This window comes from Cajanus cajan, chromosome 7 (genome assembly GCF_000230855.2).
Source record: "Cajanus cajan strain Asha chromosome 7, NIPB_CcT2T_4, whole genome shotgun sequence".
NCBI classification, from domain to species: Eukaryota; Viridiplantae; Streptophyta; class Magnoliopsida; order Fabales; family Fabaceae; genus Cajanus; species Cajanus cajan.
The window spans coordinates 4,531,993-4,557,749 of NC_138523.1; the positions used below are offsets into that span (position 1 = coordinate 4,531,993).

General features: G+C 33.0%; 4 protein-coding genes across 4 annotated transcripts; 3 read left to right on the plus strand and 1 right to left on the minus strand.

The window, feature by feature from the left end:
• The first annotated feature begins 3,893 nt into the window (after positions 1–3,893).
• Positions 3,894–15,341, plus strand: LOC145949760 (calcium-dependent protein kinase 17-like). The gene is made up of 4 exons (XM_083060639.1): positions 3,894–4,101; positions 7,800–7,915; positions 9,112–9,336; positions 14,990–15,341. The coding sequence occupies exons 1-4, from the start codon at positions 3,894–3,896 to the stop codon at positions 15,110–15,112; spliced, it is 672 nt and encodes a 223-aa protein (XP_082916765.1). The 3' UTR covers positions 15,113–15,341.
• LOC145949571 (uncharacterized) lies at positions 9,396–13,737 on the plus strand. Its single transcript, XM_083059849.1, has 7 exons — positions 9,396–9,953; positions 10,382–10,643; positions 10,717–10,920; positions 11,002–11,238; positions 11,321–11,962; positions 12,035–12,297; positions 12,371–13,737. The coding sequence occupies exons 2-7, from the start codon at positions 10,386–10,388 to the stop codon at positions 12,549–12,551; spliced, it is 1,785 nt and encodes a 594-aa protein (XP_082915975.1). The 5' UTR covers positions 9,396–9,953; positions 10,382–10,385; the 3' UTR covers positions 12,552–13,737.
• Positions 15,342–18,160: 2,819 nt separating the features above from the next.
• On the minus strand, positions 18,161–21,290 carry LOC145949725 (putative terpene synthase 2). The gene is made up of 7 exons (XM_083060565.1): positions 21,054–21,290; positions 20,299–20,587; positions 19,801–20,173; positions 19,455–19,673; positions 19,164–19,305; positions 18,827–19,072; positions 18,161–18,705 (listed from the first exon to the last, which is right to left on the minus strand). Exons 1-7 carry the CDS (start codon positions 21,177–21,179, stop codon positions 18,400–18,402), a joined length of 1,701 nt encoding a protein of 566 aa, XP_082916691.1. The 5' UTR covers positions 21,180–21,290; the 3' UTR covers positions 18,161–18,399.
• A 3,718-nt stretch (positions 21,291–25,008) lies between these two features.
• LOC145949761 (putative mitochondrial protein AtMg01250) lies at positions 25,009–25,410 on the plus strand. Its single transcript, XM_083060640.1, has one exon. It carries the CDS (start codon positions 25,009–25,011, stop codon positions 25,408–25,410), a length of 402 nt encoding a protein of 133 aa, XP_082916766.1.
• Positions 25,411–25,757: the final 347 nt, after the last annotated feature.

The window sequence follows — 25,757 nt, forward strand, 5'->3', positions numbered from 1 at the left end:
TTATAGCATATGGTAATATATGATATCCTAAGTTATTATGGGATGAATTGTTGATATGGATGATGATGTTATGAGGATGTTTGAAGTTTTTACATTATGATTGAAGTTGTTATATAGAGATTTATATACATGTTGTAAGTTGTACTAGTTGTTGGAAGATGTGCTTCAAGTATTCAATTGGATGTTGTTTTTTATTGAAAATCATGTTGTATATGTTGTATATATGCAAATTATTGTGTTCCATGTTGTTGGAATTTTTTGGTTTTGAAGAAATTAGGTGAAATCGGGTTCTACACAGCTGCAGAATCTGATATTGTGTGAGGCGTGCCTTCAAGCCGTCGAATGTAGTTCTAGAGGAGAGGTATTTATCTCTTTCATGTTGGGCACATGATTGGTGGTGCCAGGTGTGAGGAGAGAGACTCATCTCAAGTTGGAACCTCGTTGAGCGTGGGTTGAATGACGTTGGGTGTGAGGAGAAAGACTCGTCTTTGCTTGAGTTCACGGTAGGCGCTGAAGTGTGTGGCGTCAAACATGAGTCAGGCAGTGATCTCTCTACTTGATCGAGGTCAGACGTGGATGTTGCCATGCCAGGTGTGAGAATGTGGGGCACTTTTTCCCATAGTTTTAAAAATTAGCTGGAACTGATCAATTAGACCAATTGAACCATGAATCGATGATTTGGCCGATCTAAACCTTTAATCAAATTAGATATGCACCTGACTTGGTGTGACTTGGTGAGACCCGGTCAAATTGCTAGTTGAACCATCAACTCGTCGGGTTTCATGACCTAGGTCAGGTCATCACTTTTTTTTTAAAAGAATAATAATTCAAAACAAAGTCGTTTTGAGTTTTAAAAAAATCAAAATTAGAAGAAATTTTTTTTAGATGTTGCGCATCTTGTTGAGTCTTCAATCACGCTCCCTAAACTTAAGTCCCTAACATTGAGAGTTTGAGACTCCACATCTACATCATTGCTTGTTACACCCCTACTGATGGAAATCTAATCTCCAAGGATCCCTTTGGAAGAGGTAAGACCAAGAAGGGTGAAGGATGATCCATAGGAGAGCTCACACTTGAAGACCATTTGACCTTTAACTAGGTCCGTAGTGATAGAGGACCATCCTTGGAGCTTTATGTGGGACCCATTACTAGGTCCATGGTTAGGAGATTGAAAGAGGATAGGGGAGCTAACACCTTAGAGACATGCTTCTTATGGATATTAATCATTCTCATAAGCCTTGTTAGCATTAAATTTATTATTCCTATTTTACCCTTGTCTTTAATTTCCTCTTTTACCATTATATTTTGGGTACCTTAGACTTAAGATTTATTTTACTTGTAATTCCTATTTTACCCTTGTATTTTGGGGTGTCTTAATCATGGGATTTATTTTTATTTGTATTTCCCATTTTACCCTTGTATTATGGGGTGTCTTAGATTATAGGATTTTATTTTATAGCTAGGTGTTTTATTAAGGTTGGAAACTAGGCCTTACATGTTTTTTGGTGGCATTAGATTTATTTTTGGACTTGGCAAAACTTAGGCCCAAGTGGAGGGCACCTAGGTTGCATGGTCTTATCATGCACCTAGATGTAGCTTAATCAAATCCAAAGATTCCATTCTTAGTCACCAAGTAGCATCTAGGGTTAATTTAGGTTTCATCTGAAGTGCATTTGGCTTGCATTACTTGGCCATGCACTCTCAAATGTAACCATAAATGCATCCTCCCTTCTATAAATACCCTAGGCTAGCTTCCTTGTAAATACTTTGAAAATTAATATAGAGAGAGCCTTTGAGCATATTTTCCTTAGTCACTCTTGGCTAATATTCAACCAAACCCTACCTATCTTCACCTTGAGAGAAAACCCTAGAAGTGGCCTTCATCATCCATGGAGTGAGCCAAACCCTACAGTGTCCTCTCAAACCTTTTATCAAACACTTAACCTCCATTCTCCATTTTCGTCAGTTTCCTCTATCAAAGATGTCAATCTTTAAGAACTTGATCAAAGGAGCCAAGGCTTCCTTCACATTGGTCATCATCTCTCCACCAATGCTAGCTAGTAAGGATGCCATCACATGGTTAGGAGGTTAGAGGAAACTTCTACATAAGAGGTGCTTCTTAGACCTATGCTCAATATGAACATTGAGTATGATTTCTTTTTTTAGTCTCATAGTCTCTATTGTACATACCTTGTATAGTTTGAATTCTTGTACCTTGTATATAGTAGATACTTGTATAGGTGTATTTTGCCATTGTGTTTGTGAGACACTTTCTTTCTTTTCTTATAAGGATTTTAAGTTATGTTACTTGGAGACTTTGTCTCCGTTTGATGTTGTATTAAGGGTCATTGATTTTCATAATTTTAGTAGTAGAAGAGGGTGATAAATAGTAAGGTGTGTAGGTATAGCTAGTAATTGGGTCATTGGTGGGCCTAGGCTAAATTTTACATATTAGACTTTTTTTCTTCCATTTTTTTCTCAAGGAATTGATTTAGGTAGGTCTCACCATCAATTGGTGAACCTAACTAAACCAATTCCAAAAGTTTTGAATTGGATTAAATGTAGGAAACAACCTTGGCCGCCTAGCTCACCTTCCTTGGCAGAAATTACCTTGGCTTCTCCCATACACTTGGATAGCTTGTGCTACAAGCTTCTAGTTTAGCTTGCTTCTCAAGCATCTATGTTAAAAGCTTGTTCCACAAGCTTCTAAGTTACTAGACCGATTAGCTTGGGTGTAAGAAGGCTAACCATGGTTCTCCTTTAACTATAGTTAGCCTAGCTTGCACAACAAGCCACTCCTTCATTATATAAGTCTTTTCCTTCACTTTGTAAACACTTTTGATGCATTATATGAGAGAATTATGAAATTTCCTCTGAATTTTCTCTCTTCCAAAAGTCTCAAAACTCTTTGATTTTAATCCAATTCTCTTATCCTTTTCACACAAGAGTGTGGTGAGTTTTGAAGTGGCTAATCTTCCTCCAAGGAGTGGCGCCACTTGAGAGTGTTCTTCACCTTTTAAGGTGAACCTTAGAGCTTCTACCTGCATTGGAGGCTTCAACAAAGCTTAAGGAGAATCAAGGAGTCGAAGATCTAGGGAGGAACTTGAAGAGAAGGCAACAACAATTTAGTTTTCTCTTAAGTTTTCCATCAACTGCCTTGTCATGCCATCGCCCTATCACATTGTCACCCTACTATGCCACAACCCTTCTTCGACGTTGTGCAACATGTAGAAGAGCACGTTACAGACCAAACACGTGTGCCACATAGAAGAACACGTGTAGTCTGAGTCGTTGTTGTCATCGTTCAACACCTCCCATCCCCTCTACTGCACCTTCCATTTTCTCTGCCATTGCACGCCTTCCATCTTTGATGCCACTATGGCATCTCAGCTTTGCGTTGCATATAATAGCATTGGGTTTTCATTTTCACTCTATGTTGCATTTTTTGTTGTTATTAAAGTTTCATGTTCGCGTTCATAATTCATTACGACATCTTGTGCTCACATTTGTGTTCAAGTTTTAGTCCACACTCCTTCTTGTTTAGGTTAACAACCATATTATTTAATCTTGACAGCTTGGATGCTCTTCTTAGTTATTTTGTACATTGAAATGTTGGACGCTCTGTTTGTAAAATATAATTATATGTTAACTTTTTTCTTTGTCTATGTAATTTGGTTGCTTTGACATTATGTTAGCTGCTCTTTGACTCTATAATTTGGTTGTTTTAACATTATGTTATTGTTACCTGTTATTTGAAGCTATAATTTGATTATTTTAGCATGATATTATTGTTAGCTACTCTTTGGCTGCTCACTAGTATATTAGTTTTGGTTGATTTAATTTACAATATTTTTTTTTGTTTGTTGTTATTGCGTGATATTTTAATATTAGGTATGGCAACTAGTGAAACGCCATCAACACTAGAGGGTTCTACTCAAAACTCTTTCCAAAACAATTTTAGAGGGAAAATTGATATAACTTGGGGGCATTATAAATTGCTTAAGGAGAATGAAAAATCTGTTATGTTATGCATTTACTGTGATAAAGTTATTCAGGGAGATGGATTTAATAGGTTTAAGAGTCACTTGGCTGGTGAGAAAGGTTAAGTTTAACAATGTAAGAAGGTTCCTGCAAATATTCATTCTCAGATGACACAAAAATATTGATGAATGCAAGAGCAAGAAAAACAAAATTCAAGAAGAAAATGATGATAGTTACTTTTTTCCCGCCTATTGAAGAAGGTGAAGTGTGTAACATCCTAAATTTCAGATACAATATTATTATATTATTCTTAAAATAGTAATCAATTTTTTTTTTTGTTATTATATTTTAAGAACAAATAGAAAATAAGTACAATATTTTATAATTTTAATACATTAAAATTTCTATTGTCAAATTTTCAAAATTAAAATGGAAATATATAATATTTAATTATATTCAAAAATCCTATTTATAATATATTTTTTTAGAATAAAATTTTAATTATAAATTATATATAAATTATTACAATATATATATATATATATTGTAAATTTAATTACCTTTATAATTTGGATTATTATATATAAATATATAAAAATACATATAAATATATATATATATATATATATATATATATATATATATATATACGCATATTATAAATTTTTTTCTTCTTCCCGAAATTTTTAGTGATTTAAAATAAATCCGCTGCAATAAATGCACGGATAACCCTAGAAGCTCAAAAATCTTATCTCTACTGATTTCAAATGATTCTATGCTATCCATACGTAACTAACAGAAGCAAATGGTAGTGAAACTAAATTAATTGAAATCAATTTACCATTAGATAGCAACTAAGTAATCATTACCCCTCATGCTATAAATAGGCTTCATCTGCAGTAAAATTGGAGACACAAGTTACGGAAGGAGAAAAAGAGAGAAGTAAGAAAAGAGAGATGGAAGAGAAGAGAGAAAAAGAGAAAGAGAGCGAAGTGAGCAGAAAGAGAATAGTAAAATTTTTACACAACTAACTCTTGATATGTCTACATTCTAAGGTAAGGGGAAGGAGAACTTTATCTCTTTAAAATTTTATATACTACTATGTTTATTTATTTATGTTATTTTTTATGTATATTTATTTAGTGAGGTGTCCTGATAGACTATGGCCAAGGCCAAGGAATCCAAGAGGTGATATCTTAAAAGAACCAAGAGGAATGTGATGATCTTAAAGACCTTTTCATATGTTTGTACATATAGTAGTCTCTTTGTATAGGCTTATTTTTGCCTTTGTATTTGTGAGACACTTTATTGCATTTTATTAGTCATTGTATAATGTTTCTAGGGTAGGTTACTTGGGAACTTAGACTCCATTTAACCTAACCTTGAAGTACACTCTTTTTCTATTTTTCCAGTAGTAGAAGTGGGGTGGCATTTAGCAATGCTTGAGGGTGTGACTAGTAATTGGGCCAGAATTGGGCCTAGGCAAAATTTTACATAGTGGACTCATTTTGCTCCTAATTTTTCATAGGTTTGATCTAGCTAGGTTTCATCATTTTTGATGGACCTAACTAGACCAAACCAAACATTTTAGAAAATAAATCATGGAGCAAAATGTAGCCAAAATTCGCCTAGCCTATGTACTTCTCCTTCTTGGCCAAAATTGTTAGTCACTTAGGGTTGAGAAGCTTGTGGCACAAGCTTCTCCTTAGCTTGCTTCCCAAGCAAGCTAAGTGAGAAGCTTGCTCCACAAGTTTCTAGACCACCTTGGACGGTCAAGCAACCCTACCATGGTTCCTAGTGAACCATGATTAAGGTTAGCTTGCTCTTTAAGCTACCTACCTCTATATATTTGTAATTTCTACTCTTGTAATCACTTTTGAACAATTTGAGAAATAAACTTTAGATTTCTCTCTCAAGAGTCTCTCTAAAACCGTAGAGAATTTTCTCTCTAAGGTTTCTACCAAAGGTTCTTCAACCTTTGCCTTGGTTCCTCAAGCTTCTACAACAAGCTAAGGAGAAACCAAACCACTTCATTGCTTCTACTCCATTGAAGGTTGCTTCGTGGAGATTCAAGCTTCTTTTCAAGGAATCCTCAAGAGTTATTCGGTCTTGGAATGGAGAACTTGAAGATTCAACAATCTTCTCCAATTAGCTCCATCATGTCCCTAACCTCATTTATTTGCTTAACCTATGATTATTTTTATTCATAATAATTATTAAGGTGTTCATATTTCATATTGTTTAATTATTTTATAATGATTGTCATTTTTATTTATATCATTGGTACTCTTAATATATATTTTTTACGTAAATATATTTATTGTAAATATATTTTATAATCAACTATAATATAGATGTGATATCTTGGACTCGTCTTGTTGTTATTTCTTCATGTATTTATGAAGATAAATATTGTTCTATGGCCATAGAAGATAAAGTTTGAATTATTTATAGCTAGATGTTTGACCTTGGGGATTTAAATGAGTAAGGACTTGTGGTGAAATATCCTGATTGATATTTGGTTGATATTATGATAATGTTCATTTATCCTGACTAGTCACTATTAAAATAATTCAAATTTTATTATAACAATAAAAAAATTAATTTTTATGTTGATTATAGACAATCTTGTTCTTTATTTAATTAATTGTATTTATTTGATAATTTTTCTCACTCCTTATTTTTTTTGTGTAAAATTAAATATATCATAAAATAGATGGATCTACTAGCCATTCCAGGTCCTTTTATAGTAGTTATCACTCTCGTTTTTCCTAGGGGTAATTGGAATGTAGACGCTGTCTCCAACTCAATCACGTTCCCAGGCATAGGACTGTCTTCGTTCGTTTTCTTTCCCAATCAAGAAAATCTCATTATTGTTGATGGACCCATTATAGTGACTTTCTTTTTACCACCAGCAAATCATGCAAATTCTATTGTAAACTTATTTTCACCACCAATGTAAATACTATCGTAGTAATAGTAGAACAAAAATAGTATGTAAGGAATGTACTCTAAATAATAGTAGAATAATATGTAATGTAAATATTGGAAATAATAATGTAAGATACAAGTAGTTATAATTACGTATATTATTGCAAATATTTTAAGGTCATTATAAGTTAAATATGTGTATGTGATTTTGAAAATTTTATTTTATTATGCATAATATTAGTAATAACTTACTTGTGTTTTCAATCTATAAATATATATAAATTATATGAAAATATATACGTATAAAATTGTGGTTAATATTTATACTATTAGACGTTACAAAGTGCTAGAAGTGGAACAATCAACACGAGCAACATCTACATTTCTAAAAGGCAAGAACCGCAATGCTAAATTTTTTATGCCTAGAACAACTCCCGAAGTTTAACTTACCTTAAAAACTATGTTGCAAAACAAAAAAGTAATAGAAAAATATGACATTGCTATTGCCAAATTGTTTATTGATGCATTTGTTCTATTCAATGCAACTAATTCAACATATTTTCATTAGAACATTTTAATATGTATATGCCAATAGAAACATTTACTAGTATTATTTAAGCACTATAATAGTGTCTCTGCAACATGCAATGCTTGTCTGTGGTTTGTATGCTCATTTTGTACCACAAGATTGACAGGACTTCTTAATTATTGAGGAAGTAAAATTGTTCTTCTGTGCTTTCATGGATTAACCATTTCTATGCTTTATAGTAAAGCCAGAGCTGGTTACTTTGGACATAAATTTTACAATTATCATTGCCAAATTTGAAATATTATCATTCCAGGAACCTTTATTTTTTTCTTGCTTATATATGTTTAATTCCCTGTAGGTCATCCTTGGATTCAAGTTGATGGTGTAGCTCCTGACAAGCCACTTGATTCTGCTGTATTAAGTCGCTTGAAGCAATTTTCTGCTATGAACAAACTCAAGAAAATGGCTCTTATAGTAAGTCTGGACGTGGAAGCTTGAAATTTATTTGTTATATAATTGACTTTATTGATATATAAATTTGAGAATGGAGATACATGTGTTAATAGATTGGAAGTCTTTCATTATGAATTTGTGACTGCAAGGTGAAAATGGGATGTTATTATTTGCACCTATTCATTTAATCATTCTTTTATTTTTTTAGATTATCGCAGAGAGCTTATGAAGAAGAAATAGCTGGCTTAAAAGAAATGTTCAATATGATAGATGCAGACAACAGTGGTCAAATCACTTTTGAGGAACTTAAAGCAGGTTTGAAAAAAGTGGGTGCTAATATTAAGGAGTCTGAAATTTATGATTTAATGCAAGCGGTAAGTGTTTTTTTAAGCATGTGTTATAAAACAAATAGAAACAAGTGGTATTCGTTGGATAATGGTCCACAAAATAAATGAGAAATGTATATCTTTTGCCATAGTTAAGCTTTCTGTAATTAAATTGCGCATGAATTGTTACGGTACACTTCTGTTTCTGTCATGAATTTACTGTTAGAGGAAAGGGTTAATCATAATTCATAATATACTAATCAGTGATTCTTCATTAATAATTCTTTTCAAGTTCTAATTAATTATATTAAATGAGGCTGCATTTAGTAGTCATTTTGTTGACAAGCAACAGGGGAGTTTGACAACAAGTGCTAGTTGGTTTTCAATTTTAGTATTAGATGCTATTATTAAATATAATTATAGATGGTGCCTATTTGTCTAACTTGTTTTATCATTTGTTTTTTGTTCATGTGTGTCAGAGAGTAGTACTAGCAAGACACTCCCCAATTGGTTAAAAAATTGCGGGACCATCAATAGAGAAAATCATTTAATAAGATGTGGGACTCAATTTTGTCATTTCCAACAAAATTTCAACCAATAAGAGACCAAGAGAGTGTGCTCAAAAATTGTGTCAAAATGTGTTGCTATCATTTCTCATATATTTGATGTCACCAAAGTCATGAACTTTGATATTAGAAAATAAATTTACCATATTCAATAAAATATACCAGGTAGCTAATATAAAAACAACGAAAAAAATTAAATCAAAATTGGATGAAGGGTTATGATGTCTCTTTGAGCTTATACTTAATCACAGATTCGTAGTGATAATGTATTTGTTGAATAGGCTAACTCAAATCTCTAACATATTATCATACCTTGAAATTGTAGGCTGATGTTGATAACAATGGGACAATTGATTATGGCGAGTTCCTTGCTGCAACATTGCATCGTAACAAAATTGAAAGAGAAGATAATCTATTTGCAGCCTTTTCTTACTTCGATAAAGATGGAAGTGGCTATATTACTCAGGAAGAGCTTCAACAGGCTTGTGATGAGTTTGGCATAAAAGATGTCCGGTTGGAAGAGATAATCAAGGAAATTGATGAAGATAATGTAAGTGGTTTACAAATTACAATTCTATGTGGTTTACAAGTGAACTACCTTTTCCTCCGTTGAACAAGAAAGCTATATGAGATAGCTTTGGAAATCAGGATGGCCCTCAAACAAACATACCCTTAGCTGTCTTATCACTAGTGCAAAAAAGGGTATTTACGTCACCCAATTTACGTCGCAAACCACAAACACCGACGTTGTAAAAACGCGGTGGCAGTTTCGTAAATAAGTGGAGACTAATTTACGTCGGACCTCTCTTAGACCGACGTAAATTAGGTAATTTACGTCGGGTACCTCCAATCCGACGTTAATTTACGTCGGGTACCACTATTCCGACGTAAATTTACGTCGGTTCCCTGTAGTCCGACGTAAATTTACGTCGGTCCCACCCAAATCCGACGTAAATTTACGTCGGAGTTCAACAAGGGCGACGTAAATTTACGTCGGCGACGCCTTATCCGACGTAATAGTTCTCCTATATTGCCCCCAAAGTCCCATTTTCATTCCCGCGCTCACAGTTTATACGAAATCCTCTGAATTACTTGAGTCTCCCTCTGCGTTTACGGCTACATTCAACGTATCCAAGTTTGTAAGTGTCAGCACGTTGGTCGTTTGAGGTTAGTTTGTTGTCTCCGTAATTTATTTGTTTTTTTTTTTGCTATTTGTTCCTCTGGAACGGGCCGTTCTGCAAGGAGAACGGGCCGTTCTGCAAGGAGAACGGGCCGTTCTCCTTGCAGAACGGGCCGTTCTCCTTGCAGGACGGGCCGTTCTCCTTGCAGAACGGGCCGTTCTGCAAGCAGTACGGGTCGTACCGCATGGAGAACGGCCCGTTCTACTGGAATTTTTTTTGTTGTAATTTGATGATCTGGAACGTCCCGTTCTAGTTTCAGTACGGCCGTTCCAGATGCATTAAAGAAGAGACTTTTTTAGGCATTGACCTTTAGTTTACCATCGATTTTTTAGGGTTGTAGTTTAGGTTAAAAAAATTATGAATAACTGAGTCAATAGTTAATTTGTTTTAATAATGACAGTTTAATTTTTTCAGGATTATGGAGGATTCTGGGTCTGGCAGTGGAAGGAGGGAAGGTAGATCTGTCACTCGATTGTCTGGGTTGACAGCTGGGCGCATTGCCAAGGAGAGGACATCGGTTGAGGTGGATCCTCGTTCTGGCAAGGCATCAGGCCCAAATGCTGCCAAGTTTAAGAGCTATTTGGGAGTCCTAGCTCGACGACATGTTTCTATTATCATTCCATCATGGGATGACGTTCAGGAGGTTGACAAGAACCTCATGTGGCAGGATATTCAGGTATATACTTTCACATCCTTTCAATATTATATAACTTAAATACATTATTTATTATTTGTTGTTATTTTCATAGCAAAATTTTGACATTCCCAACACTGAGGGCATGAGGAGGAAGATGTTATCTGCCCTTGCCAGCAGGTGGAGAGACTTCAAGACTTTCTTGACACGGGAGTATGTATTTGGAGAGCGCCAAAATGAGACTCCCTGTCTAAAGTACCAGATCACTGATGAGGAGTGGATGCAATTTTGTGCCACTCGATTGGACCCTTCGTGGCAGGTTAGTTATCGATAACTTTTACATTGACACAAATACTTAAGGTATATTTTAATTTATCTCATTTTTTTTGTATTATTGTAGGCTAAAAGAATAGCTGCCCAAGAACGACAAGCCAAGAATATTGCACCCCATCTATTGTCAAGAGGGGGATATGAAAGAAAAAAAAAGCAAATGAAGAAGGCTAGGGCACAGGCAGCAGGGGTTGAGGATGCTGACCGTGTGGAGTCACCTCCCCGCCATGAGATGTGGATAGCAGCCCGGACAAAACCAGATGGGCAAATGACTTCTGAGTCTGCAAGGGTCGTTGCTAATAAAATAGTAAGTAAAAATATACAAATTAAGACTCTTCATTTCAACTCATTTAATTCATAAGATTTTTTAATCTTCCTTATTGTTGCAGGAGGATTTAGTTGAGCAGAGCACCCAAGGCTCATTTGTTTCCGATGGTCGGAATGATATCCTCACAACGGCCATAGGAAAGCCAGAGCACGGAGGTCGTGTGCGTGGTGTTGGTGGTTCTTGGAGCCACCGAGATTTCTTTGGTGGCCGATCATCGAGGAGCACTGTCGACTCTTGCAGTCAAGAGGTTATACAGAAATTGGAGCAGAGATTGGAGATGCAGTTTGAAGAGAAACGGAAGAATATTGAAAAACAGTTTGAAGAGAAGTTTGAACTTTTGGCTCGTTCTCAGCAACAGACTGCAGTTGCTCATGATGGTGTTCGAGTCAGCACTAAAGGGAGTTGTGCTGCTCCAAATTTCTCAGGGGAACATGCTCACACTGATGTACCAAACCAGTGCGAGTTATATGTTGAGGATGACCCCCCACGGTTAGTGGCTATTGGCCGAGTATTTGAGGGTGGCTCAACCATCCATGGTGTCCCTCTACAGCCAGACTGGACACGGGTTGTGGTTGACCAGGTTCAAGATGCTGCTGCTCCAGTGCCTTTGCCCAATACAGAGGTTCAACTAGTGGGGCAGGCAACCGGCACATTCTTAGCTTGGCCAAAATGTTTGGTCATGCCGCTTTCAGCACGGGCAAAGGTAATTATATTATTGCTCCTTTAGATTCTTATAATTCTATTATTGTTTAACTAATTTTCATTATTTCTTTAGGATTTTATCGATCGTGGTAAGGAGGTCATGAGAGAACCTCATGTTCATGATGCTAATATCGCAGAAGCTGAGGATGATCCCATATCTAAGCTTCTAATCAAATTACCACGATTAAAGAAGCAACCAATTCAATTGCAGTGGGACATTAGAGTTTTTGGAGTTGATAGCTCTGATGTTCCACTATACATATCTCTGCCTGATGCATTAGAGATTGTTGGGGGAACCTCCATGTTAAATATATCTATCATACAGTTGTGGGCCATGTAAGTCATATTTTCTTTTATGAGTCTAAATTTACAATAATTACATTTAACTTATAATAATTATTTGTGTTAGGTACATGGACAAATTGAGTGTGGAGCAAGCACAAGCAGAAGTATATGGATTTATTGAGCCTCAATCCATCCAAAAATCAGGAAACACTCAGGTCCAGATCCAACAATATATGCAAACATGGATGAGTGACTCAAGAAGACATATATACATGGCTCCATACATTGACGGGTTAGTTTTTTAATTGATTTTTTAATCATGGTAATTTTTTAACTGATTTGTTTGTCATACAATGTAGGTCTCATTGGCAGTTAATGGTAATCATTCCTAAGGAATATACCGTGGTGTGGTTTTGTTCACTTCATCGAAAACCAAGCCAGGAAATTAAAAGCCAATTACATGGGTAACTAAATTTTTTCATTATGTTTTAACACTGTAATTATATATATTGGCTAACATTTATTTTTATTTCAATTAATTAGAATCGTGTCTGGAGCTAATATATTAAGTGGAAGAGCCAGATCATCAAAGTCATTGCATTTCATATACCCTAAGGTTAGCAAATTAATTCATACAGTCAATAATATTTAAATTTATTGACTTTGGAATTAATAGTTATTTGTTTCTCATTTTAGTGTAATAAGCAACAAGACTCGTTTGAATGTGGCTATTACATCATGTATTGGATGAAAGCCATAGTTTCTGCGGGTATTATTGATTCTTGGGCGCAGGTAATTCATATCAAAATTTATTTAACTATATTTACCTTTAGAATAATTAACATTGCATATTAATGACACTTAAATTACCCTTTCAGGTCTTTCAAGATCCATCTCCATTGCCCGAAGATGAGATGCTCAAGATAAGAGAACAATGGGCAACTTTTTTTCTAAGTTTAGTTAGTTAGATATTATGTTTATAGTTTGATAGTTAGTTATTTAGATAGCATTGACAAACATGTTTTATAGCTTTTTTAGGATAATAGGATTTACATTGTCATAATTTATGTTTTTTAAGATTTATATATTATTTTCTTTTTGTCATTCAATTTTGAAATACAATTTGAATTTCTATTCTGGACTGCCTGGTTTACATTTGGTATTCTGGATTATATTTATATGCAGGTGTTGGGTATATCAATTTACAAACGTTTTTAAAAAAAAAACTGCCACAATTTACGTCGGACATGGCGTTGTCCGACGTAAATTTACGTCGGGCCTGGCAAAGACCGACGTAAATTTACGTCGGACAAGGCCACGTCCGACGTAAATTTGTGGCACGATTTTGACCCTTTTTACGTCGGTCTGAAAAGTTGCCCGACGTAAATTTACGTCGTCTTCCAGTGGCGACGTAAATTTACGACTCCCGTATTAACGTCGGACCCTTTTCCGACGTAAAATGGTCAAAATACACGACGTAAAACACCCTTTGTGTACTAGTGTATCTTTTCTAGTTAAGGGCAGTTTGGATAAATTTTTTCAGAAACACTAAGGAAAATAATAGTTTTTTCATGAGTTCAAATTAATTTATGTATAATCTTTCTCATATTAGCTTCTCTAAAAGCTGTTTTTAACTTATATATAAGCTAATTTTAACTTATAGAGAAGTTAATTTCATTTTTTCCCCTATTTTCTTCTCATATTAGTGCTTCTGGAAATTTTATCCATATAGGCCCTAATCCTTCCTAAATATCTTCAGCTAAAGACTTCCATTGATTAAAAGAATCACCGATAACTTTTGTTGGAATCCAGTTGACATATTTTTTTACAAACTTTTCCTCCACACACCAAACCAAAGGCCTACATGTATAGTAGATTCATTGGATGATTATTATTTTCCTTTTCAGAATTTGTTTGAGTTTGAAAGAGAGATAAAAATCAAGGGGGACATTAATTTAAGGCTTAGCTTTTTAATCCCTTTGAAATGCATCTTTTTCGTTTTTGTGTTTTTTTCTTTCTCTTTTTGTAAATATGGTCTCAATTAAAAAAAAAAATTCTTTTAGTCCCCTTAGCACCAGGGACGGAACCAGGATTTCAATACTGGGGGTGCCATATAGGGGGTGCCATATAGTAATATACATATGAGTTTATATTAAAAATATGAGTTTATATTAAAAATAGGGGGTGCCATATAGTAATATATATGTATATAAAAAAAAATTAAAATTGTTGGGGGGGCCGTGGCACCCGTAGGTCCCCCCTTGGCTCCGTCCTTGCTTAGCACATTGTTTCAATCCCTATAAAGTTGTAAGATTTTTATATATATGACCCTTTTATATTAGTTCTTGTTATTTAGGGAACGTTAGGATTGTTTTCTAATTTCTTTTAACAATGTCATCACTTAATAGATCAGTAACTAAAATTAAAAAGAATTAACAACGCAAATAGGGAGAAAAATTAAAAGAACCAAAAAAGAAATTACAGGAACTAAAAAGTTATTTACGCCTCAATTCAATGAACCCATAATTGTTTCCACTTATTTTGGACATCATTAATGTGGCATCATGATACACAAGTTTATGATAGTGTGTACTTTGAAACCCATCACAATAATATAGTATTGTGCATTCTGCTATCTATGGTCAATGTTTTGCTCAAAAATTGAAGACCCTTTAGCAAGAATATGATGCTTCTATAGAATCAATGCAGTTATGATTAATGTCAGCTGTTTAATCGTATGCAGGATGGACGCATAGATTACAATGAGTTTGTGGCAATGATGCAGAAAGGAAATCTTCCAGCGATTGGCAAGAAGGGCCTAGAAAATAGCTTCAGCATTAAGTTCAGGGAGGCATTAAAATTGTAGTGTTCGTTCTCAGCATTGAGATTTTTTTGTTTTTGGTGTTCCTTATATCCACTCATCCCTCCTCTTCTCTTTAAAGGTTCAAGATTTTATACATAGTGCAAAGTGTTTGCATGGGGATTTAGCTGGGCCTTTTTATCTCTTCAGTTATTTTGTTTGTGTCCACTTTAAATGGATTTTTGTAATTATGAGAATATATTAAAGAGAGATATCTGTCCAAATTAGTCATTGATTGTCAGTTTTATATATTTCGTGGACTATGTCCATATTTTACAGGAAATTGATTATTTGTAAATTGGATTTAGGTGGACCTTTTTCTCCATACAGTTATTTTGTTTGTCCAATTAAAATAGATTTTTGTAATTATAAGAATATATCAAAAGAAGATATTTATTAAGATTAATTTTTAATTATTACTTTTAAGATAGTGCATGAATATGTTCATATTTTATATTTGATCAGAAATTGATTGATTGTCAATTGGATTGACACCATCCAAACACCTGAAGTGATGGCTTAACATGGATACATTTATTAAACATATGATGCAAGTGTTGATAGAGAAGTGTAGTGCTAGAGAGTTGAAGGCAGTGCTATCAGGAGGTCATAGGTTTTAATTTCGGTTTGATTATTATATATAAAATGAAAATGGTGAACAAAATGATGTAGTGATACATAATCGAGAAAGGAACAGAATCCTCAAAATTACTTTCATACCACAAAATAATAATTGTTTATAACAAAATAAATAAAATAAAATGAGTTACGGGGTAAAATTAGTTTTTTGTATAAGCCAAAATTAACTCAAACTTATTAATACACTTCAAACAATTTGGTTCGAATTTTTAGACTAAATGCAATCAAACTCATTTTTTTAGTTAGGTATTAAGTTTTATTATTGAAATTCAACTCAATCCAATTCATTAAACAAATTTTAAATTTTAATGTAATATATATATATATATATATATATATATATATTGTTTTTGAAAATGATAGATAGAAGATGATATTTCTATGACTACTAAACTGAGAGTCAATAATATATTGAAAATTTTCAGACCAATCACAACTACATACTTAATAGGTTCAACAATATCTAATTTGACTTAAAATTTTACTTGTCAAACTGAGAGCTAGTAGAAGCTCACAAAAAGGATATAAATATGTGTATATTATAAAAATTTAGATAATTTCAAAAATAAAAAATGACAAGTGAGATATTATCATGCACATACTTACATGTTCTTTCCATGTTTGTTATTTGAATTTCAATACTTTAGTAAACAATTTCATTACCTCACTATCTCATGTGGGTTTTATATTTGTCTTTAATGTATAAATAATGTTAGCATATTTATTTTGGTAGAAGTTGTTCAATTGACCTTTGTGAAACATAAGTATAATTGATAAAATCATGCACTTAATAGTTAGTAGGTTTATTTCATATGATGAGGAGTTTCAACCAAAGAATCTTATTTTAATATTATTGTTGATATTTTATTTTAATTTTTCAACATAGACAAGATGATTAAAAGATTATTGATTCACTGGTTCTTCTTTTTTATTTACACACTTATTTATAATTAGTGATATATAATTTTTAGTATTAATTTTTTACTAAAATATTTTTTAATTTTTTGTATACAATGACCCAACCCAAACCAACATGATATTAATTGGGCTAATTTAGTTCGAATTTGATTAAAAAAAATCATATAAATTCGACCCAACTTAATACAAACTATTTTGAATCTTCTTAGTGAATGTTTGGAGAAATGATAATGATTGGTTCATGTTATTTTATCCCACCTTTTCATTAACTTGTCAAAAATGGATTGAGATGAATTGAACCATTTTTTAAAATGTGAGCTAAAAAATGAAGCCTACATCATTTAAGGAATTAAAGATTAGTTAGCGGTTAAAAACTGTTATAAGAATATTATAAATTTTAAAATAAGTAAAATTAAAAAAATAATTGAAGAATTATTTTCTTAAAATGAAATACTCATTTCTATACATAGCATCACTTTCATACTAAAATGAAACAAATATTTAACATTTTATGCTATTTTTTTTAATAGTTATGCATTATCAGTGTAAAAGTTTTTACATTATCAACTAATAAAAAATACTATTTGTATAATTTTTACAAGTCAACAAATTCACCATAAATTATTATTTGTAATTGGATGATTAAATAAAATTATTTTAGAACCTTGTTTTAACCAAAATAAAACATAACAAGATGGCATGTTGGGGCCAACTAAAAACCTGTATTTATCAAGCTGAAATAGGGTCGACTTAAACGGGTTGACAAGTTGATAATGTTGTCCAGACTCGCGTAAAAAAATGGGTCAAATATATTGATCAAACGAACCAACCTCATTCTACCACTAATAAATACAAGAAAGGTGATGATAAAGAATACGAGTGATGGAAATAATAAAATTATTTGTTTAATATAAAAGAGACTTGGAACAATAAGAAAAGTTTGGTTTTGTGATCATTTTAAAAAAAAATTTAATTGATGATATTCTCCTGTTGATGGTCAATGACTATTTCTTTTTTAATTATTAGTTTTATATCGATTTAAAGGATTGACCTTTTTTAATAAATAATATTCTATTCGATTTAAAGGGTTTACCATTTTTAATAAGTAATATTCCATTTATGCAGATACACGCATGCATTTATGACATATAATTAACTAAAAAGTGATGTGAATGAAAAGACATGAAAAATAATTAAGATACATGAAAAAAAAAGACACCATCACATGAAAAATCAATGATTTTTCTTTTATTATTTCCTTTACTTTATTATATATATTTTAATTTTACTATATGTTTTCTATAATTTCTTAGATATTTCTTATCCTTATGCTATTTCTATTCTCTAGTATACCATGTGGCAACATCCAAAGTAACCATATAATCAGTAAAGTAAAGACTACCTAGAAGTGAGTGACAACTTAGATACAGTAGTTTAGTGGCTTGCATTGAGGATATATAATGAAATATTAAAAAGTAAGAACTGAACAAAAAAAAATTAAATAAATACAAACTTTATTTCGTTCACAATTAAGTAAATGGCAACACACAAACACTGGCAAACAATATTGTGTCACAACTCCAACACATTGAGTATTTTAGTGGGATGAATTAATCTACTTTCATACCCACAACACACTCTTATTTATGCTTGTTAGTGCATATAGCACTATATATGCTAGTATATCTTAAACTTATAACAAGATGTATTGCTCTCATATGTGAAATAGTTCTTTTCTACTTGTGTTGATTGAGGCAAACAGGATCCAAAAGTAGGGAAGAGACATCATTTTTTAGTAATTCTCCATTTGTGAATTTATCCTGACGATTTTCATATGAAAACTCAGACATACGTGCAAAATTAATTGCACAATCGAGCACTGACTTTGGGATATCATTGGAATTGAGGTACTCTTCATTTATAACCTTCCAGTAATCTTCAATGTCCTTGCGAATGAGCTTATAGGCCTCTATTTCTGAGATTCCATATTGCTTCATGCAACATTCAACAGATGATGCAACATGTACTCTTTGTTGTTCAAACTATTTATCAATCAAAGCAAATCGATCAAAAGTCGAGTTAGGAACATCATAACGTTAATATAATTATGCTATTTTGATGAATAAATAATTATACATGTGAATTGTAAGTAAATTCGTATACCTTATGTGAGGCCATATCATCCATGACTCTACCAATAATTGATGCAGCTTGAATGATTTTTGGATCACTGAAAATCCAATCCAACACATCCTCTGTTGCAAATTCTCCAAGACATATCATTGATGTAAACAATAGAGGACAACAAGAAGTTAAGATTCCATTAACTTTATATTCATCATATGTTGGAATGTAACCCTCATGGCACCATTTTGCTTCAACCATATAAGCTTTTGCTAAGTTACAAATCTACAAGTATAATAACCAACATATGAATAAGATAAACTGAATTTAGTAAAGAAGTATTAAGGTAAAAGTTATAGAAATAGAGATATTATACAGCTCGTTTAAAATGTGACACTGCGAGGCTTGATTTTGCACTTTGAGCAGTTAGAACCTCTATTTCTTTAGAGAGTTCTACAATTGTATCAAATATTACTTTCATGCTTAGTGGAAGAGATTCAACGAGACTAATATCCCATCTGAAATTTTAAAAAATAAATAAAGAATTATTGATAAAAAAACATTTAAGTGAGAAATCCTAAGCTAATAATCAATCATGATTATTTTTAAGTTCTTAAATTCCCCTTTCAACAAGTTATATAAGTCATAATTTATAAAGGACATCAACCTCTTAAATGCTTCAGTCAAGAGTTCAAGTTCTTCAACAGTGCCATAAGCATCATAAGCATCATCTAAAAGAGTGATAACAGTGCTCAATTTTCCTGCAAACATTCTTCCATTTCTATATTCAGGCTTGTAGGACATGGCCAAGATCCAAAGATAGCACTCAACCAACCTATCTCTAGCATGAGGGACCTTTTTCATAACATTTGATTGTTTCCACCACCTATAAAAAATACAACATAACAATTTAAATATACTTTAATCTTTATTATCTCTTATTTTGGTAAGATAGTATATTAAATATGAATATGTTGTCACTAAAGAAAAATATTTAAAGGTAAGGGACTTACTTGGTGATAATGCCAATTTCTTTTTGATGCATTTTTTGAAGAATATTGAAGTCTATTTTTGCAAAGGACAGTAGAGTTTCGTTATGGGAAGAATCTTTTTCATAGATAGTCATGTGATATCTTGCCTCAAACCTGAGTACACTCTTGTTAAGAGGTTGCCTTAAGTAGTGATTGATTTGTGCAGAAAGAGATGGACTCAATTGGTTGGCCAATGACATAAGTTGAGTATTTGAGAAGTCATATGCTTCTTCCAATACATCATCTTCATGAGTTCTTAGATGTGCAGCTTCATACAAACTACACAACCCTTGAATATCATTGGCAAGTGTTTCATTGAAGTTTCCTTGCTCATTTTTGAATTTGTTAAACACACCTGCTCAATTAATTAAACATATATACAAAATAATAAGTATGTAATAGATTTTGTTTTGATAAATAACTTTATTGGTGTGTAGTACTTTTCTTGTATAAATATCATTGACAAAGTTCTATACTTACTTGATGAAATTTGATATCCTTGTTGTCTAAGCAATCGAAAGAGTAGAGCAAGAAAGTGATGATTGTCATCTTCACTTATGATATTGTTATTTTTTGTAAAAATACTGTGAATATGTTCCAATGCTTGATTAATTTCTTCTTGAAAATGATAGGATATACCAAAACGTTGGACGGAGTCAATGAAGTTTAGTTTTTGCATGATATTTTGATTTGATGATTCAAACATCATTTTAACCTCCTCTTTTAAGATTTGCGCTTCATGCTTCATATAGTGACTCACTTCTTGATCCTGTAAATATATAAACATTTATAACATAAAAATAGATACATTGTTCAATTAAAAAGAACATGCTTTATTGAATTAAAAGAAAAGATAAAATTAATAAAGATATGCTTTATTAAATTAAAAGAAAAGCATTATATTAATAAATCTCAAAACAATGAAATACATTCAATTCAATTTTCTTCTATTCTATTACTTATTAAACATGTATTTAAACATTTTTAAGAAACAAAAGTGATATATCTTTAAATTAAAAAAAAACTAAAATAGGACAATTTTTTTTAATAGAGTAAATCTAAACTTGAAAAAAGTTTTTTTTTTCTCTCTCTATATATAATATACACGATGAGTTTCTTGCTTGGAATTAGACTAATAACAAGGAAATGCTGCAATTTTTACAGCATGAAAGTACTGTGAAAATAAAAATACTAGTAGACTGGATGTATAAATATGAATATATATAATAATGTACCATAGATTGAGAAGCATATTGAAGGAAGGTATTTCCCCAAATGCTAGGAGCAAAATTGACACAAGGTCGGTTGACATCAGATACTGCATTTTGGGTTGAAACAAGTGCTGAAGCTGCAATGGACATCTTTGCTTTATACAAAGTGGTCTTTAATTTCTATGGAAAAGAGTGCGTAGCTTACTGATGAAACACCCAAACATGTAGCTACATATTTATACTCTTAAACCAGGTTGCTTTTGTTGGTCTCTTTTTGACACTAATTTATCATGTTTCTTAATTTATTTATTAAGTAAATGGTTTTCTATGGAACGTGCATGTGGAAGAAGGGTCTACACGGCCTATATTGATAAACATGCAGCAAGCCATTCGGTGCTATGTGCCATAACGTACACGTGCGAGAAGCTTGCCATGACACCTCTCTTAGGCACAATATCTATGGCGTGCCACTTAAGTGGTCTCTTTTTGACACTATTTTATCATGTCTCTTAATTTATTAATTAAGTGAATGATGCTTAAAAAAAACATTGATCAGTTAATTTAAAAATAATGCTCGATTTTCCACTCTGACGGCTGAAATGAGAGGAAATTCGTTGAAGTTGCTGCACGAGGTGGATTTGGTGATAAAGATAGTCATTTCTGCCCAATATTATTTATATATTTCATCTTCTGCATGTGAGAAAAACAAAAACAAATATTTTCCTAAATACCCACGATATATTTTATTTATTTATTTATGAATGATGATATGAATTAGGTTGTTGAGTCAAAAGACTTATCATTGATAGGAAGTAAAATGGACCAAGAAAATGAGTCTTGTTACTGTTTAGAGAAGGAAAATATATATCCTTGGTACAAACTTTCGTTGACGTTATTATTTAAGAGAAAAATTATTTTTTTAATTGTTTTACATATTTTTCCTCTTTACAATTTATTCATTATGCTGAAATCACATTTTATGAAAATAGAGTAATTTTTAATTATCAATTTTAAAATATTATATAAATAATAATATTATTAAAAAAAGTGTTATTTTTCTATGAATTTTTTAAAAAAAAATATTCGTAGAATTTTTTTTATGAATTTTCTTATAATAATAATTTCACAGAATTTTTTTTTCAAGAAATTTCGTAAGAAATTTTTTTGTGAATTTTAAAATTGACAAAAATATATTATTTATGAAAGTATTACCTAGAAACAAAATTTTGCAAAAAACTTAATAGGAATCATGTTCTCGCAAATTTTTATACAAAATTCGTATGAAAAATTACATGTAATAAAAAAAATTTAGTAGTGTATCCATCAAGTAAAAAAAAGTAGTGAGACACGATGAGTATGTATCAAGTAAAAAAAATAGTGAGACACGATGATTATGTAGAGGGACACACTATTAACTAAATAAAAACAAATTAATAAAATAAGGTTGAAGAGAAATTTCAATGCTGGATATGCTACAGGATGATTTTATGTTGTTTATTAATGATTTCCATTCCAATGGCAGGTTAGTAAGAGGATTAAATAGTTCATTCATTATCCTGGTTCCGAAGAAAAAGTGTCCTGAACGTATTGAGGAGTTTAGACTAATCTCTCTTATTGGTTGCCTTTATAAAGTTTTGTCCAAAATTCTTGCTAATAGATTGCGGATGGTAATTTCCAGTGTTATATCTGATTGTCAATCAACATTTATTAAAGGAAGACAAATTTTGGATAGCGTTCTGGTGGCTAATGAGGTGGTGGAGGAAGTCAAGAGGAAGAAGAGTAAATGTATCATGTTCAAGGTTGATTTCTGTAACAGCCCAAAATCGCTGGGCCAGAGGCCCAATTGATTGCCCGGAACGGGCCGTTTCAAAAGTGAAACGGGCTGTTTCGGAAGGAGAAAAATGCCCAAAATTGGAGAAGCAGAACGGGCCGTTCTGGTGGGAGAACGGGCCGTTCTGCTGGGATTGAGAACGGGCCGTTCTGGTTTTGGAACGGGCCGTTCCATTTGAGAATTTTGCGTAGTTTCGAGGGGTCCAGAACGACCGTTCCACTTTTGGAACGGGCCGTTCCGGTAGGTGAGCCTGAAATCCTATAAATAACGCCCCTCACCTGTCATTTTCACTCATATCTCATTCTCTTCCTATTATCTTCTGTTCTCTCTTCTTTTCCTCTTCTTCTCTCTAAAGACCAAGGGGCACTTAGAGGAGGAGACCAAGAGATCCATGTTTTGGTTCAACTGCTGTTTATCCAGGTACGGGGGAAAAGGAGATTATTTGTATGCAAAGTTACATGAGGGAATTGGGTAGAAGAGGATTATGAATAATTTTATAATTATTTATGTTTGGAGAATTATTAGTCTTATGTGATTCTGTATGTATTTAGGACTATGAATATATGATTAATTTGTAAAAATGATGCTCTGGGAGAGTGAACGAAATTATAGAAAAGTGTCTGTAGGTTAGGTTTTGGAAAAATTGGATTATTTCTGTTTGAGGAATTGATGATCCCATTAGATTCTGTATGTGTTGAGGATTAGAAATATATATTTAATTTGTAAGAATGATCATCTGAGAGGGAGAACGAAACTGTAGAAAAGTGCCTGTGAGCTAGGTTTTGGAACAATTGGGGGTTTTACCGTTATGTTGAAATTATATTAAATTGGTAATTCCGTTGATTATTATATTAATTTATGAATGTTATTGTTAGATTACTTGTTAAAAATTGATAATCTAGATGTGAATTGCTTGAGGGGTGTGTAAACCCTTATTTTGTTAGACTTATCTGTTGTGTATATGGAATTGTGTATGTGATATGAAATTGAGCTATGAAATGAGATGTTGTATGAATGTGATTATGATTGTGATTGTGGTGCCTCACATCAATGACCAGGGATGGCACGGCCCCTGGGTAAGTGATGCTACAGGGAGGGCGTGACCCTGGCATGATGTGGGATGAGTAAGACGATTAACACGTATCACTTATGTCAAATATGGAAGTCCTGGCATAGGGTTAATTGCAAGAGATTTTGTGGATTGTGATGTGATTGTGGTTCCTCACATCAATGACTAGGGATGGCACGGCCCCTGGGTAAGTGATGCTACAGGGAGGGTGTGACCCTAGCATGGTGTGGGATGAGTGAGGCAATTAACCCGTATCACTTATGTCAGTTGTGGCATGGCCTTGGCATAATGTTAATTGTAAGATTTATGTTGATTGTGATGAATTGATTGTGATGTGATTGTGATGTGATTGTGGTTCCTCGCACTGAAGACTAAGGATGATACGAACCTTGGGTAAGTGATGCTACAAGGACGAGCGTACCCCTGGCATGGTGTGGGATGTGTGAGGTAATTAATACTTATGTCGGGGCTGGCACGACCTTGGGCAAGAGATGCTATAGGCGTGACCTTGGCATAGGGTTGATTGCAAGATTTGTGATGATTGTGGTGATTGCGAATTGTGACGTGATGATGATGCACGATTGATAAAGTTATGATACATTGAAATGTTTATGAATATTTTGTTGAGTATCGAGTTATAATGAGATGATATGTTGTGTGTTTGTATGTACTTTACATATAGATGTTTTCTTTTCTCACCGTACAATTTTGTGGATGTTTTAGGTGAGGAAGATCCGGCTGCGAGTAGCATCTAGAATGCCAACAGTTAAATTAGGGGTATGCTCTAATATTGTGAGATCGGGGTAGAGGACTTTTAGAATAGAATTTTTATATGGATTTGGAATTGTAAATATCATTTTGAAAAGAATTTGTAAACTCTTGTGTTTCATTTTCTAAATCTTTATTATTGTGGTTATTGAAGAACGATTTTTGAAGTTTCTCATGTGAACCCTTTTACCTTTTTTTAAACATTTATTTGTAAAGTTACAGTATATGTGTTGGGGTAGTAAGGGTGTAACAATTTCGAAAAGGCCTACAACTCTGTGAGTTGGTCCTGTCTACAATTTGTGATGTGTAAGATGGGATTTCCTACTATATGGTGTACCTGGATTGCGGAATGCCTAAAAACATCTAGAATGTTTGTATTAGTAAATGGTAGCCCAACAGAAAAATTCGGTGTATCGAAGGGGTTGTGTCAAGGAGATCCATTGGCTCCTTTCTTGTTTTTTATTGTAGCAGAAGGCCTATTCATGTTGTTCAATAAAGCCAACCAGTTAGAAAGGTTCAAAGGGTGTTTAGTGGGTAAGGATAAAGTACTGGTTGATATTTTGCAATATGCTGATGATACTTTCATTATGGGGCATGCTTCTTATTCAAATATATGGACCATCAAATCAATTTTAAGGTTATTTGAACTTGCATCAGGGCTGAAGGTTAACTTTTCCAAAAGCACGCTCATGGGGTATAACGTAGAGTCATAATGGTTGCAAATAATGGCTTCTACTTTACATTGTCGGGTAGGTTCCACTCCTTTCTCCTACCTTGGGTTACCTATTGGGGCAAATCATAGGATGATTTCTACTTGGCATCCAGTCATTGAAAAGGTTAAAAAAAGTCTCTCTCGATGGAAGTGTAAAACTCTATCCTTTGGTGGTAGAATTGCTCTCCTAAAGTCCGTCTTACACTCCATCCCGATATATTTTCTTTCCTTCTTCAAGGATCCCAAAGGTATCATCTCTTCCATTGAGTCTTTGTTTAAATCTTTTTTATGGGGTGCGGATCAAGATAACAGAAAAATAAATTGGGTAGCTTGGGATGTTGTGTGTAG

Bases quoted from the DNA above. Each gene is read 5' to 3' on its own strand.
- LOC145949761 (XM_083060640.1), top strand. From the start codon at position 25,009: ATGGGATTTCCTACTATATGGTGTACCTGGATTGCGGAATGCCTAAAA.
- LOC145949571 (XM_083059849.1), top strand. From the start codon at position 10,386: ATGGAGGATTCTGGGTCTGGCAGTGGAAGGAGGGAAGGTAGATCTGTC. The intron at 10,644-10,716 runs GTATATACTTTC...TTATTTTCATAG, and splicing joins TCATGTGGCAGGATATTCAG to CAAAATTTTGACATTCCCAA. The intron at 11,963-12,034 runs GTAATTATATTA...TTATTTCTTTAG, and splicing joins CGCTTTCAGCACGGGCAAAG to GATTTTATCGATCGTGGTAA.
- LOC145949760 (XM_083060639.1), top strand. From the start codon at position 3,894: ATGGCAACTAGTGAAACGCCATCAACACTAGAGGGTTCTACTCAAAAC. The intron at 7,916-9,111 runs GTAAGTCTGGAC...TTGAAATTGTAG, and splicing joins TCAAGAAAATGGCTCTTATA to GCTGATGTTGATAACAATGG. The intron at 9,337-14,989 runs GTAAGTGGTTTA...AATCGTATGCAG, and splicing joins AGGAAATTGATGAAGATAAT to GATGGACGCATAGATTACAA.
- LOC145949725 (XM_083060565.1), bottom strand. From the start codon at position 21,179: ATGTCCATTGCAGCTTCAGCACTTGTTTCAACCCAAAATGCAGTATCT. The intron at 19,674-19,800 runs GTAAGTCCCTTA...TATTTTTTATAG, and splicing joins GAAATTGGCATTATCACCAA to GTGGTGGAAACAATCAAATG. The intron at 19,306-19,454 runs GTTGATGTCCTT...TTAAAATTTCAG, and splicing joins TTGACTGAAGCATTTAAGAG to ATGGGATATTAGTCTCGTTG.